At 51.0% G+C, this 13,781-nt stretch overlaps 2 protein-coding genes across 2 annotated transcripts in view; one reads left to right on the forward strand and one right to left on the reverse strand.

Moving 5' to 3' along the window:
- Positions 1 to 13,781, reverse strand: part of LOC144936179 (lipopolysaccharide-responsive and beige-like anchor protein) — a 287,536-nt gene that overhangs the window by 80,795 nt on the left and 192,960 nt on the right. The window lies entirely within an intron of this gene.
- Positions 8,972 to 12,130, forward strand: LOC144936178 (protein mab-21-like 2). The gene has a single exon (XM_078863116.1). It carries the CDS (start codon positions 9,614 to 9,616, stop codon positions 10,691 to 10,693), a length of 1,080 nt encoding a protein of 359 aa, XP_078719242.1. The 5' UTR covers positions 8,972 to 9,613; the 3' UTR covers positions 10,694 to 12,130.

The raw sequence follows: 13,781 nt of genomic DNA on the forward strand, positions 1-13,781 counted from the left end.
ATGATCACACAACCCCCCCCATAGCTGACAGTGTGAGGAGACTTTCGTTTATGAATTGACAAACGGCTGTAAGTTGAAATTGTTGTGTAAACACGACGGACGGCCCTTTTCACTATTTTGTGTGGTTGCTGAAAAACTTTTTTTTTTGTGAATGAAGGAAACGGTAAATAAGTGTACCGGATGTTAGCTGCGAATCTTTGAGAAGTGAGAAGCTCTGTTATATTTTATATAAATGTCACGGCTCAAGCGTGTAAAGTGCGGGCTCGCGTCCTTTTTTTTATATATTTTTTTAGAAGAGAAAAAAAAACCTTTCCTGTAAGAAAACAGCTCACATTTAAATGAAATTCAATGGAACAGGTAAACTGAAATGCTAAAGTAATGTTGTCGGATGGGATTTGGAGAACGTCAGTCTTCTACGGTGCACGTGTCACAGGTGGGCAATGCAGAGGTGGGGGGAAACGCCGCACGTGCGGTGTCAAGATGAAGACGGAGCGGCGCTACGGGGACGTGAGACGGGGGGGGGGGGACTCTGCTCGTTCTTGGGAGTCTCGCCGACAGAGAGGGGGGCCCTTCGTGAAATTCACCAACGACTGACTGACGGCACGCAAAGCGAGGCGTTCTCGCGGTGCGAGCAAAAAAAACGCCCGGCGTGTTGGGCCGCGGCCAAAATCCACGCGCCGGCACTCACGCGCACACACGCACACGGACCCACACACACACGGACACATGCACGCACGCACACACGCATGCACACTCGTTACGCAGCTCAACCCAACCGGAAGGCTCCAACTGCAGAGTTGGGGGCAAAGACAGCGCACGGTCAAATCAATCATACTTCACAGGTTCTTAAAAATAAAAAAAAATACTTCTGCTAATGCGAGACTTAATCTTGAATAAGTATACAATTCTTAATCACGTTAGCAAGCCATAAAGTCATACGAAATGTAATGCCTCCTATAAAAATACTGTTGAAAAATACTGCCGAATGCGATATTTCTTTTATACAGAGCATAGTGCTTGTATTACTGCGTAGCCACCGTTTTCAAAATCACCTGGAGTTTTAGTCTCAAGAAAAATACAACTTTGAGCTTAATCTTGTTAATCCAAATATTTGGATTACAGTGTTTTTAAATCACACCTGGGCGCATAAAAATAAGAGGACCTAAAATCAATACCATGAAAATTTAGCACAAATTCTAACAGCGTTTTGTATTTTTGTAAAGTAATCTCTAACTGAATTGAGGATGGGTTGGAAAACACAACAGCTATCTCAAAAATTATGCAAAAAATATTGCGTGCACTCCTGTAACCGGGCAGCAGTTAGGTGCGAAACCACGTGACCTCCTCTTGGACCACGTGTCGGCTCTGACACCCCCCCCGCCACCAACCCCTCCAATGCCGAACACACTGCACCGAGCTTTTAAGAGCCAATGTACAACAACGTCGGCGGCGCTTAAAATGCACTGGCTCCTAACAAAAACAAACCGATCACATTACCCCGCAAGCCAACAAAGGGCGGCCAGACAAGCTCCACTCTCTCCTGGGACGGCGCAACGCTCACGCGCGCGCTCATTACACGCCACGTACGATTGTGCGTACGTATAAATGCGTGTGTGAACACGTCGTTACGCGTGTAAAGAACCGGTGCTGGACATGCGATTCACGTATCGACGATGGTTGTCCTTTACATGGTGCGACGGCAAGACCGCGAACTTGTGGTGGTGGCTTGGGGTGGCCTTCATATCCAGCAGCGGATTGTGCGAGCACGCGATCGCCGCACAAATGCACCGTGGCAATATTCGACGCACGCGCGGTATATTTATGAGCCTGCACGCGTGTGCACGTGTGTACGTGTGTATTCACGGCTACACACACAGGCTCTCTGGTGTAAATTCCTTGATAAAGTGCTTCAATTACCTGCGGTCCGCTATTCAGCTCTCCCCCCTCCCCTGTTCCCGTTCTACCGATGTCAATTAAGATGCACTGGTTATTAATCAGAGACAGGGTGCTTCACGATACATGTGTATAGCCTAACGAGTTTAACGTGCACAACTATTGCCAATCCATCGATACTTCGCAACGGCGGAGGGGAAGGGGGGGGGCGCAAGATAGCCGGTGAAGATATCAATCGCCACTGATTTTGCTGAGCCAGGAAATCAAACGTAGACTGTCACCTTTATACAGCAGTGCACCAACAACTGCGCCACCGCTACACGTGTACGTATAATTTACGTGGCTACATGTTTAAATTGTAACTTATATATTTGTACAAAGGTTAGCCTATGCATAGCCCTCCCGCGTTTAACGCGAAGCTCGAAACGTCTCCACAAATTGAGTTCCCACATTTAAACTCCGGGGGGGGGACAATTCGCAAGGGGCACAGCAGTAGCTTGCGTGCGGTGCAAAACGTCCGTCTGATCGTTGACCAGCGACGCCACCATTCTCAAGGGCTGGCCAATAACAGCCACAACCTCCCCCCCCCCCCACCAAATCTCTGAAACCCGTTGCGAATATTCACCGCTCAACGGTGTAAGGTAGGCGGGCGCTCATTCAACCCCAGGTCTCTCCCGTTGACAAACGCCACTCGTGGTCTTCATGGGGAAAGAAAGAAAATCGTCTATCTGTGTATACCAGCGTGGTGAAGTATGGTCAAAAATCCCTCAGAGACACCGCGATACAGGTTGCATGCATTCATCCAACAGTGGAGTCACATGCGCGCTGTATGTAACGTGTGTGCATTCAACTAGCGTATTGCTGGACACGTGGAGACACGTACATTGCGCATCACGCAATGTATCACTTGTCAGAAATACCGAATTTAACTCCTGCACATACGTTATCGCCATTGTGCTGTACGGTATAGGATACCCCTTGCACTGCGTGTTGACCTACATGTCAATAGCACGTGCAGCGAAACGTCGGACATCGTGCCGAACAAATACAGGGTCGGACCAGAAAGCGCATCAGAGAGCTGTGTGTGTGTGCGTGCGTGCTACCCACAGATCCCATACGCGACCAGGCACGTGATCAGAGTTGCTGCAATCATCAACCGTAGTCAATCCACTGCTGGATGAAGGCCTCCCCCCCCCCTCAATCCACCGCCATCGTTTCAGTCCCGCCACGGATAGAGCCCGTCCCTTGGGTACGGTGAATCCGAGCGACCGTCCCGGGCCCCGCGCTTTTGGGGAGTTGGGGGGGGGGGGGGGGCGCGCGCGCTTCGACGTCACGGTGAAAGATGTAAAACTTCTGATTTAATTTGAAGGCGTCACGGGGGGGGGGGGGCGCACACGGCGTGGGATTCTCCCCAAGCCCCGCACCCACCCTCTGTTGATGGCCCTTTGTGCATTAATAATATTGATTATAATTGAAACAATATTTAAAACGCGTGGCTCGATCTAAGAGCTCGCTATAGGTCATAATAATAATATAATCATTCACGGCTGCAATGATAATAATCATAGCATGAGTAGCCACAATACTACAGAACAGTTAAAACAAATCGCAATACGCACAAGGGCGTAGCAGCTAGATAATGGTACAACTGAAATCTGAACAAACTACAAGAAACCCCCCCCCCCCCATATCATCACAACGTAAAGGGGGACAACACGTGGCCCAAAGGAACGAAACACGTCCGGGAGCACGTGCATCTCGGAGACGGAACGATGAAATCGGATCACGTGCAGGTGGCGCTAGGTGGATCGTTACATCGTCGCTGGATCGTGAACGGGAGGCTGCAGCATACGGGGAAGTGCGCCAGCAGTGGATGGACCATGGCTGCTACTGATGATAATAACTACAAAGATAATAAAAGTAACCCTGGCCAGGGCCAAGGCGCGTCCGGCCCACGTGCCGTTCGTCACGGCCCCACGGGCATTCAACCCTCGACGACACCCACGGCTGATCGCTCCAGCACACAACGCACCCAACAACGATTGCGATATGACCACGCGCGCGCACACACACACACCACCCCCACTCTCGTTCCCCCCACACCACCACCGCACATTTAGTAATCGCCAAACCGGTTATTGGACCGCAACAATAGTGCGGCGTTACGATGCGCGACGGTCAGATTAAACACTCGTGAGATCAAAGCTCCAGTCGAACTGCCGCCGACGCCGCTCGTGGCTTATGCGGAGGAGACGACACTGGGAGAAGGGCGCGTGCCGCTCCCCGCTCGCTTTGTTTGTTTTTAGCCGCGCGAACCGTCCGCGAACGTCCACGCAGGGAGGAATCCCGAGACGCGAAGGGCGTCGTGACAACAACTGCACACGTGCACCACGTAGCGGGTGAACCCGTTAACAAATTAGCCGAATGCAATACGGTACAATTGTAAATGTCGTGGATTTACTCTCCCAACACACCGGTGGGCTGAAGGAGTAACTTGATCGGCGAGTTTTGTTTACGTGACGAAGCTTACACGGGCCGTGTCGGGTGGTGGAGGGTTACGACACATTTATACTTACGCGATTTTACCCAAAAAGCTTGATTATGAATATTGGTCGCGAAAGCCTACATGTTAAACTAAAATACTATCGTCGGGATTAATTATATGAGACAATAGTTTAATTCAAATCTACAAACGGTCGACCCACAAAGCTCACTATATGCACACGTATTACATCTCTCCTAGCACTGCCCCGCTCTTTAAGACATGGAGCCATTGCTCACATATTGAAAACAACAGTACAAGGCTATTTGAGCTGATTATAATCAGCGGCTGGGTGTCTTTAAATGAATCACCATGTACCGGTAGCATAACTTATACTACGAGCAACTTTAATATTTTACCGGAAACACACATAACGTAGACTGATTTCGTGTAAATGATCTAACGATGCTCTCTAATGGATAGAAAGCTGAAACTCGGCACAAACTTTAGTCAAGTCTGCGTGCTAATAACGAACGAAATCCGAACTCAAACGCCTTAATTTGGGGACGTAAAAATATACGGCCGAATGTTGATTGATTTTAATAAAAGGGCAGCAGATTTAGCATAAAGTTGCGAAATTTAATTAAGTCTCTTATCTTTCGCTTATAATAAAAGAACACGACCCTGCTCATCAGTGAACAAAGTAATTCTGGTCCACGTGGAGTGTGACACCAAAGCTATTAGAAAGCGGACAAATCTCGTTAAGACGAACAATGCCAAGGTCCCTTGTGAACCAGGAAATCCTGAGTTTCATCCCAGGCCACGAACAACGTCAGCGGGCGAGTGATGCCTGAACCGGTCCTCAGCCTCGTGCCCCAATCAGCAACCCGCTACGTCCTTCATCCAGCAGTGGATTGACAAACGACTGTAAACAATGAAGCTTAATTAATTAACGCCAAGCGGGCCAATGCACGTGAGCGTTTTACGCAACCGACGATTCAGATGAAGGTGCAACTATTGGGTACAGAAAATAAGACACAAACGGGGAACGAGGGAGCTCTCAATGTTTCACTTTTAGCGGTGTGGAGTTTTTCAAACGGATGAACGATATCCGATTTGGCCAGTTGGTCTCACTTTTAGACCAATTAGTGCACAAATAACGTGGCCCTTCGCTTTAACTTGTCTAAATCCCAGCCCCGTTGATAATTATTTCGGATCGACTGCCACGCGACCAACATCAATGACACCGCTGAGTGTGTGGGGCAGTGGGAGGAGTCATCTCGTGTAGCAACATCAATCGGCCAGCACTCGTCATTAGTTGTATTGTGGTTTCGATGATCGTGTTGGTGTAATGTCAGTTTTATTCTAAAACTATAACCCCCCCACTACCCGACAGAGCCGAATCAAATAAAGTTGTCACGTGAGCAACTTGATTAGATATTAGTCGTGAAGGCCTATCGGATTATTCCAGTCTAAATACAGATTCTAATTCTACACGTATAGGATTTATCTAGGTCACTTGAATTTGTTTTTAATCTTCTATGCAAATCCCTTTGGAGTCGCTTCTGCTCTGCGAGATTTCCGAACAGTTTCCTTGTTCACCGCGATGACAACCTCAACGGCCAAAACATTTGTTTTTGTTACAACGACCGCAACAACAACAAAATTAAAATTCCATAAAATTATGTCACTAACAATGGCTCGGCCTTATAAACGCGAGCTCGCCTTCTCGAATCCCTTTCAATCCACTCCACCCCCCAAGAGGAGAGAGAGAGCGAGCGAGCGAGAGAAGATGCGGATCGACAACTTCCCCGTCGCGTTCACCGCAACAGCCAGCGACAATCGTCTCTTCCATTCAGAATCAGAATATTGATACTGGAGGAATACGATGACCTATAAAGCTCTTTTTTTTTACAGATGTCCACAATGTTACAACACCAATCAAACAAAACACGCCAGGAGTGAAAAGTATAGGTATAGTAAATAAATCACTTTAAATATATATGCAAATACAACTAAACTATTGTTTTATCTTACCAGGTAAAGCCCACTGAACTATTAGCTTATTTTTCAGAAGCGGTCTGGCCACAAATGATAGCTCAACGAAGTGGGCTTATCATCACGTGGACATTTATAGCAGCAACATAATCTAAACAATCGCGCCGGCGAAGTCACCGCGAGCATTTTTTCTCTTTGCCGCATGTGGCCAAATCTTCCGAAGCTAAGCATAGAAAACCAGCCTGGTATAAGTACTGTACTCGGAACAAGACTGCCAAGACTGTCCAGGAAGAATATCGGATGTCTGCATGATTGGGTCATCGATGTGGTCAGCAGATGGCGGCACAACGATGGATTATTGAATCTATCGGTGTGGATCTCTGCGTGCTGTTGTTATTGCACGCCCCTGAGCGTGGTGGGTTGTCTCCGGGTCCTCCGGTTTCTTCCCACAAGCCACACGCGGCTTGGTTTATGACATTGGCCAAACATCCCCAACACAGGACCCTCTTGAAAACGAGTCTTAATATCCAGGCGATGTTATCCTGGATAAAAGTGCATTACTATTACGCGTAGTCGTGATATTTAATGTATAAAACAGACATGTATATTTGAATATACATACGTGTCTAAATGTACAGGTTTATTCACTATGCGCAAAATCCACGCGCTCTTTAATAAACACAAGAGGCTCGTGTGTGTGTGACACAGATCACATCATTCTGGAATAGCTGAGACTGTTGGGGAAGTAACGCTAGCGAGCACCACCGATATATCATTAAGGCCGGAACGAGAAGGCTATCGTGGCCTGGATCACGACATTCAGTCTCGCGCACACCACACCGGATAATAATCTCAGGCTCAATCGACCTAGAGGAGGGCTTGAGATCAATTATATCGAGCGTTAGCAGCGGGCCCGGAATCGAACTCAGGTCGCTGGGCTTCTACCGCAGTATGCTACCCAATGCGCCACCGCTTCCCACACACACAGAGTATTAAACAAAATACAAAGATCCCCGGCACATGAGGGGGTGGGTGACCAACAACCACGCCCCACAGCCTTGGTCTCCCGAGTGGCGATATTGACACACGAGTTAAATATTCGCCGCTGTTATTGTTCGTGAGCGGGAATCGAACTCGGCTTGCCCGCGTTCGTAGCGCAGCGCGCTAAGCATTGCGCCACCGCTCCCACCCCACAAAGATCCCCCGTATAGCCTTAACAGACTGTAGGGGCAAGTGCTGTTAGCGAGCACCTATGAAGGCCGGAACGGTACACGAGGGGGTGGGTGGCCAGCACCACGCCCGACCGCCTTTGTATCCCCAGTGGCGATGTTTACACACCGCACCAAGTACTAATTTAAGGCTGAGTCGACCTTGGGGAGGCCCAGGACCGGTTCAGATAATCGTCACTGGTGTTAGCCGTGAGCGGGAATCGAACCCGGGTCGCCAGGTTCATAGCGCAGCGCGCTAACCGCTACACTACCGCTCCCCACCCCACGCACACATATATATATACATACACACACTGCTAATTACACACACACGCGCACGCACGCGTTCACTCGCTCGAGTGTTTGCTCCCTGCGGATTTCCCTGCCCGCGGTTGGCGGGGTGGGCGAGGAGACGCGGCGATGTCGACGTGGTGGGTGGGGGGTGGGGGTGTGAGAGAGGGCGGTGGATGAATTTGTTTGATCGGTGGTCGAGATAGCGGCGGCGACTCGACGGGTGGAGGAGAGTGGTGGATCTGAGAGCAGATTACGCGGCGCGGTAAGGAAATGCGGCGAAGGCAGAGCTCGCATTAACGTAACGTGGGCGATGGCGGCAAGCGGTGACTTTATAGATTGATAAGGTGATGCGTTAATGTGCGCATGCTTGAACTTCTTTGGCACCGTACGTGGCCAACCGTGCTAATCGGAGGTGCGGGGGAGGACAACAAACTAAGTGGTGGACGTTCAAAGCGTCGTGGCGATTGCGATGCGGTGATAAGTGAAAGCAGTGGGTGAACATCCAGTGTGATGGAGTTACGCTCACGATGCCGGTGATAGCAAATTGTTTGGCGCTGCTGGTGATGAATGTTTAAAGTGATGCGGTGAATTGGTGAATAGCGACGATAATGCATTTTAGGCGGACTTGCTAGATGAAGATGATGCCGTCATTTCTTGAGAACTGCCTTCTGTTTAGTTCGTTGTCCTTCCCCTCCGCGCCTCCGATCAGCACGGTTGGCTCCGTACGGTGCCAAAGAAGCTCAAACACGCACACACACACGTACACACGTGCATACGATGGTGACAACGGCGGCAAAAAAAGACATGTTCAAAGCCGACGTGGGGATGCTGATGATGTGGCGGTGGTGGCGATGACGACGAGCGTGGCGAACTTGAACGTTTGATGCGGCGACGAAGACGCGTGGCCCGTGCGCTCATCGCAACCGAGGCCCCCGTCACACGCAGGGCACGAAGCACGGAGAGAGACGCCGAGTGCGGAGCGCGCCTCTCTCCGTGAACGCGTGCGCGCTGCTTAGGAAAGCGGGGGGGGGCGTCCCGTGCTATCGCGCCGGGAGCGACGAGGAGTGAGTGGGAGGAGGAGGAAGGGAGGGAGGAGGGGTGGGATAGTAGTGGCGGTAGTGGTGGAAGGAAAGGGCGCTTACGGAGGGGAGGCTGCCCAGCTGTGTGACGACAGCCCTGGCGGGGGCAGCCCGTGCTGATTGGGCGCACGATTTGAAGCCTCCTCCTATATCTCCCCCCCCGCGCCAGCACTCAGGCTGCACTCGCCCACAGACGCGGCCCGACAGCCGAGACACACGCACGCACACACTCACCCTGCCACGACCACACCGTCACCATTATCAACACCACCACCAACTAATATACGCAGCAGCGGCAGTCGCGGCTCACACAGGCTCCTTGCCCCGGTTATGCAGCGAGCGCGCAGCTTTTCGGCGCTCTGAAAAAACGTGGGTGCGCGCCGCGTCTCGGCGCCACCGCTACGGAGAGTTCAAAGCTCACCCCGCCACTCAAATTGTTGTTCGCCGCCCTCTGCGTGTCGTTGAGTTGTCGCTGTGGTGGTGGTGGTGGTAGAGGAGGTAACGGCGGCGGCGTCGGCTGTTGATCATCTGTTTCTCTGTTTATTTTTGCGCCAAACTCTGCCACCATTTCTTTCGCTGCGCTGCCCGCCCACCCGTTCGCGTTGGATCCGTCGGCGTACTGCGAGCCTCCGGTGTACAACCCGGAGCTCTGCCCCAACATGATCGCGGCGCAGGCCAAGCTCGTGTACCAGCTCAACAAGTACTACACGGAGCGATGTCAGGCTAGGAAGGCGGCCATCGCCAAGACCATCCGCGAAGTGTGCAAGGTGGTGTCCGACGTTCTCAAGGAGGTGGAGGTGCAAGAGCCGCGCTTCATCAGCAGCCTGAGCGAGATCGATGGCCGCTTCGAGGGCCTCGAGGTCATCTCGCCCACGGAGTTCGAGGTGGTGCTCTACCTCAACCAAATGGGCGTCTTCAACTTCGTGGACGACGGCTCGCTGCCCGGCTGCGCCGTCCTCAAGCTGAGCGACGGGCGCAAGCGCAGCATGTCGCTGTGGGTGGAGTTCATCACGGCGTCGGGCTACCTGTCGGCGCGCAAGATCCGCTCGCGCTTCCAGACGCTCGTGGCGCAGGCGGTGGACAAGTGCAGCTACCGCGACGTGGTGAAGATGGTGGCGGACACGAGCGAGGTGAAGCTGCGCATCCGGGAGCGTTACGTCGTGCAGATCACGCCCGCGTTCAAGTGCGCGGGCATCTGGCCTCGCAGCGCGGCGCACTGGCCCCTGCCGCACATCCCCTGGCCCGGGCCAAACCGCGTGGCCGAGGTGAAGGCGGAAGGCTTCAACCTGCTCTCCAAGGAGTGCTACGCGCTGGCCGGCAAGCAGAGCTCGGCCGAGAGCGACGCCTGGGTGCTGCAGTTCGCCGAGGCCGAGAACCGCCTCTTGCTCGGCGGCTGCCGCAAGAAATGCCTCTCCGTGCTCAAGGCGCTGCGCGACCGGCACCTCGAGCTGCCGGGCACCCCGCTCAACAACTACCACATGAAGACCCTGCTGATGTACGAGTGCGAGAAGCACCCGCGCGAGTCGGACTGGGACGAGTGCACGCTGGGCGACCGCCTCAACGGCATCCTGCTGCAGCTCATATCGTGCCTGCAGTGCCGTCGCTGCCCGCACTACTTTCTGCCGAACCTCGACCTGTTCCAGGGGAAGCCACACTCGGCGCTGGAGAACGCGGCCAAGCAGACGTGGCGCCTCGCACGCGAAATCCTCACCAACACCAAGAGCCTAGACAAACTCTGAGCGTTGCTGGCGATCGCGCGTGAGTGTCGTCATACATTTGATTTCCCTTTTCTGTTTCGTTGTTTGTGTTGGTTTGTTTGTGTTGGTTTGTTTTGATCGCGTCAGTGTTTTTGAAAGACGGCGGCGATGGGCGGGTGTGGGTGGGTGGGTATGTTTGGCAAACAAAAAGTAAAACAAAAGTCGGATCGGTGGCAAGACGTTAAGTCACCCACAATTATATATATACAGTGAGATTATATATAATGACCGCAGTTGTCGGGGCGAATATGAAATAATATCGCAATTTACTTTTGGCCCACGGCTCATTGGCAAACGCAATATACTTATAATCACACGTTTTAAAAAAAAATCTACAGACATCATCGAGCGTGATGTCAAATAAACGGTGACACTGGAACCAATGAAGGAAGGCGATTCCAGCAAAACGGCGACAGAGATAGCAACAGGGTCTGGGTTGACATAGAATTCTGATCGAGTTTGGAGACTCCCCCCACCCCCTGCACCGACACATTATCTCGCTAACCGCAGTGTAGCGTGAGATCAACATTCAAACCTTAAGGGGGGGGGGGTCGTTGGGGTCGTCGTCGGCCTACCCACGATACTTTTATGAGTTTGGGGGGCAAGAGAGGGGGGGGGGTAGGAGAAAGGCATCGGAGTTGTGCAGTAATTGTACATAGACCGTGTCCTCTGGATATACCTATGATTTGAGTCACTCCAAGTTTACATCAGAGGCGCTCCAGCCAAGGCGCGCATTGCATAGTGGGGAGTTTTTTGTTGTTGTTGTTGTAAGATATTATATTATAAATATATATGAGAAAAAGCAACATTCCATTCGTTTGTTTCCACCGCAACCTCACTGGATGCCCCAATTGTTGTGAACACTTTTGGCTCCCTCCACCCTAACCCGTGTAAATATTACTTGAATCGAATATTAATTTAAGTGGGACGTTCACGTTAAACAGAATTGGCATTGTATGTAATGGTTTTGTTTATTATTATATATTTTTCTCTCTCTCCCTCTCCTTTTTGGTACAATATGCCACAAGTATAGCGTGAATAAAGGAAGCACTTGAAAAGCACAGTATTTAGTTCGCTCGCTCATTGTGTCGTTTTAATTGTGTTCCGTAGGTTTATCCGAATTGATACAGCCCAAGGGGATAGTGAAATGAAGGAAATTATCGCGTGCATGCTTGTGTACATCAACTACACATGCCTTCGTACTTTGTTTGATAATTACGATAATTACTGTAAATTAAAAAAAAGCCATACGTTGATTGACCGCATGTCTAAGATTTTACAACACGGAGCGCGTACGTAGGATGGATATAATGCTTAGCGTATGACACTCTTTTTAACAGTTTATACGCGTCACAGATGTAAATAAAATGTTAATCACGTCTCCCATACCGCATGTCGACTGCGTCTTTGTCCAATAAAAAGCACTGCTCAAACTCGAGTTGGCGCTCATGGGAGGCCGCGTTCCATTATTTCCATGCAACTGGAGCCGTAAATTTGGGAGTTGTTGTTAGGAGTCAGACGGGGAAAGAGTAAAAAAAACGAAAAAGTTCAACACGGGGATGATGAACCCCCCAAACTCGGCAGACTTTGCGTGCATCTAGCTCGCTGCGCTACGAACCCGGTGACCTAAGTTCGATTCCCGCTCACGGACTACACCAGTGACGATTGTCTGAACCGGTCCTGGGCCCTGGCCTAGGTCGACTCAGCCTCAAATGAGTACCTGGTGCGGTGTGTAAACGTCGCCAATCGAGAGACAAAGGCAGCCGGGGATGGGGGTGGTGCTGGCCACCCACCCCTTCGTGTGCCGTGTCGGCCTTTATAGGGGGCTCGCTAACAGCACTTGCCCCAACAATGTGTTAAGGCTATACGGAGGATATTTGTTTTTTGTGCTATACTCATACATATTCTCATTGCGGAGTTCAAATTTGTCCAAAATTAATATTATAGACAAAAGTCGGTTAAGGCGAAAAATGTAAATCTAAGTGATAACAATGCGTCGTTATTATTCATTGGTGACGACGAGTGCGTCGTGGGCGATACGAACAGCTCGCCGCGGCCACGCGGATCGCGCTGGAATGAATACGGGGGTGGGGGTGGGCGCGTTAATCATTGATCGTGTCTGTAATATTTGTGTGGCTAACACGAGACGTTATCGTCATGAAATCGGTGCGTTTGTCGAGTGTAAAAAAAATTACCGGGGCCGTTTAAGCGGCCTGGCCTTTGTCGCTATTTTAATAACACGACGTCGAAAACGCCGACACTTTTTAGGGGGGTTGGTATAAATCCGCTCTTCGACTACCGTAAATGTTTTTTTTTTATCACAACAAATATTAACCCGTACTTACGTACGAGTGACACGTTTAGCTGCTTAACGTTTCCATCAGCGGCTTACAAAACACACACGCACACGTGCGCTCGCATTTGACACTCATCAATCTTACTCACCATCGCCAGGACGCAACAACGATTTACTTGACAATCGACAGTAGTTGCGATGGGCACTCGCTGTAAATAATGCGATTTTTTAAAAAAAAAACGTCTCCTTAACAGCAGCATTCGCGTGACAGTTACTCAACATACACACAGAGAGCGCGCACACACAAAACAAGACTCGGCACAAACGATTACAGCATTGCACTTGGTCCGACTGGTCTAAATAAACACCAGCGTGTCCGTGCCGGATGTGTGCGTGCACACACGTGTCTATGTGTCGACTCGGCCTCACACGAGTACCTGGTGTGCTGTGTGAATACCACCAACCGGGGGAGAGACAAAGGCGGCCGGGCGTGGTTTTTGGGTCAGCCACCCTCTACGTGTGCGATGCCGGCCTTCAAAGGTGCTCGCGAAACACTGCACTTGTCGCCCTAACAGTCTCGTTAAAGGCGATACGGGGGGGGGGGGGGGTCTTTGCGTGTCTTGCGGACATGCCGATGTCGTGAGCGGACGTCTTTATTCCACGATTAATCAGCGCGCCCAGCAGACGGAGCGGGCGGGGGGGACGATTACGCGACGCAATGTAACCACGCACGTGTCAATGACTTCGCCGATGAAAAAACACAAATCTGGGAGT

Source organism: Lampetra fluviatilis, chromosome 15 (assembly GCF_964198595.1).
Source record: "Lampetra fluviatilis chromosome 15, kcLamFluv1.1, whole genome shotgun sequence".
NCBI lineage: Eukaryota > Metazoa > Chordata > Hyperoartia > Petromyzontiformes > Petromyzontidae > Lampetra > Lampetra fluviatilis.